At 37.1% G+C, this 2666-nt stretch overlaps 1 protein-coding gene across 1 annotated transcript; it reads left to right on the forward strand.

Annotated features, from left to right (window-relative positions):
* Nucleotides 1-471: 471 nt before the first annotated feature.
* Nucleotides 472-2037, forward strand: LOC110462720. The gene has a single exon (XM_021516826.1). It carries the CDS (start codon nt 472-474, stop codon nt 2035-2037), a length of 1566 nt encoding a protein of 521 aa, XP_021372501.1.
* Nucleotides 2038-2666: the final 629 nt, after the last annotated feature.

A 2666-nucleotide genomic window follows, 5' to 3' on the forward strand; every position in this document is an offset into this window, starting at 1 on the left:
CAAAATTCAGGTAATGCCATCATTGAAGAAAACATTCCTTCTGCTCCTCCTCTCACAAAAGACAATCAATTTAACACGTTCATGGATTCAGTTAGGGCTTTTGAAGTGAAGCAAATGTCCTACAAAATAATACTTGTTGTGTTTGTCATGAAAAAAGGATTGACATTAACATTGCTGATAATGGTTCATGTAAACGTTGTTCTATTGATCGATCTACCATAAAGATGTTTTCCATACAAAACAATATGTATCCACAAAAACAACCAGAAGAGTTATCAGCAATGAAAATATTAGAACAACAATTGATATGCAGAATATCTCCATGCATAAATGTCCACATGCTCAAACATGGGGGCATAGCTTCAAGCGGCCACTGTGTGACGTTTCCCCAAGAGGTTAATGAGCCAGTTCTCATATTTCCCAGGTTGCCACAAGAAATACAAAATTTCAGGGTAAGAAAGCAAGGTAAAAATGAAACATCAAAAGATTTTCGAGTGCGACGATATAAAATTCAAAAAAGCTCTGACCTGGTTGAAAAGTAACAATCCTGCCTACACCGACATCATCATATCAGATGAAAGGCTCAGTATATTACCATTAGATAGTGGAATCGAAGACATGGAAAATGTTGAATTCCTGCCAAGCACAGAACATGCAGATCATAAGGGTCCTTCAGAAGACCAAATCAACCTAGGGGAAGATGTTGATGGTGACACCAGCTCAAGTGTACTGCTACCTGAACCTGTTGTGGATATACATAAAAAAGTACACAAAATAATTGAGAATGCTTTAAACAAATACCACAGTAAATCTGGAGAAAAGACTCACAAAAAAATCACAATTCCTTGGCCAACACGTAGTGATATTCCTTTATCAGAATTTACAACACAACACTTTTTCACACTTGCTTTTCCTACCCTTTTCCCTTTTGGTACCGGAGACTTCTGCATGAACAGGCCACGCACTTGTGAATCACTGGCTGAATGGGCAGACCATTTACTGTGGATAGACAATGGAAGATTCGCACATCATCAGTACTTTAAATCTGTTGTTCACAACATGATTATGAGAAAACGGGCACTTGAAAGGGGGAATTTTGTCTTCAAACAACAACTTGGTGATTGTCACCTTACTTTAGATCAGCAGAAACAACAAATACAGAAAGGAGATACCACCATTGCAAACAAACTTCTATATTTTGGAGCCTCTTTCCGGGGAAGCAACCAATACTGGGCGGAAAGGGGTAAGGAATTACGCTCTCTTATGAAATATAAGATAAATGAAGGAAGTGGTTTACCATCTTTTTTCACCACAGGCAGCTGTGCTGAATTCCACTTTCCATCTTTAAGAAGATTCCTGTCAATATATGTAAGGGAAACAACTGGATATGAACCTGATTTAACAAACAGAAACACAGTATTCAGAGTTTTACAGGAAAATACACATTTTGTTGCTCATTTCTTTGACCTGCGAACTCGGTCTTACTTCCAAGATGTTATGTCTCCTGTTTTTGGAATCAATGCATATTGGTTTCGCCAAGAATTTGCCAAAACCAGAGGCATGGTGCATTTGCATGGCCTTTGCTGGAGGTCTGACAAACAGCCATATGCACTGATTCATGAAGCGCTTGAAAGAGGTTTGACTGATGATGAGTGTGCTGAAGAATTGGCTATTTGGGCAGCTAACCAATTTGGAATATCTGCTTCACATCCAGCAGGCAAAGATCACAATGGAGAATCAAAGAAAAACCTATGGCCACTTCCAGAAGGAACTGCACCAGCACCACCAGAGCAAGACAATCCTCTTCAGAAACTTTTAATTGATGTAAGCTCAACACAAGAATCCTTGCTTGAAGCCTATATTCTCCTAACCAACAGGGTCAATTTACACCGTTGTTCTGAAACATACTGCCTCAAACGGACAAAAACAAGAAACAAAAAACTGTGTAGGATGGAATTCCCCAAACCTCTTCGTTCAGTTCCGGCTATTGTACATGACAAAAACAATTCTCAAGGAAATGTCAAGGGATCATCATAATAAGGGTTTCAATCAAACATCGAGGAAAACATGGTCAAAATCGCATAAAAAAAATTCACAAATTATGATTACACTAAGTTATACGATGGTGTCCATCCTGAAACTTCACTTGCAAACAAATGGTTTGAGCTTATATGCCAATATATCTCTAGGTATCTACAAAAACTTCACTGCAACAGCGATGATGAAAAGGAGGAATCTCCTGCTGTAGATACCTGGGATTTCAAACGTTTATAATCAGTACAAACATTAAATTTCATCATTTCACATGGATTATCTGAATTTTTAGAAAGAAAAATCTAAAATCTTTTAATGTATAGTGGTGGGAGACGTGACAGTCTCTAACCTGCTGGTCTAACATGTTAAACATATTGTTGTTCGGAATAAAATACAAATACATGCTTCGTGGATTGGCATATATCAGCTCAAACCATTTGTTTTTAACATTCTGCCTACAACTCACATTATCATATTTACCCTATGATTTTTTATTTTTGTTTAAATTACATTTGTTTCTTTTTAACTTTTGGATAAAAATAATAATACATATCACTATCATTATTATGAACACACATTATTACGGGGAGGGGATACATATATACTAACTGGTATTCCTGGATATTACTTTC

Source organism: Mizuhopecten yessoensis, unplaced genomic scaffold (genome assembly GCF_002113885.1).
Source record: "Mizuhopecten yessoensis strain PY_sf001 unplaced genomic scaffold, ASM211388v2 scaffold10829, whole genome shotgun sequence".
Classification (NCBI taxonomy): Eukaryota; Metazoa; Mollusca; class Bivalvia; order Pectinida; family Pectinidae; genus Mizuhopecten; species Mizuhopecten yessoensis.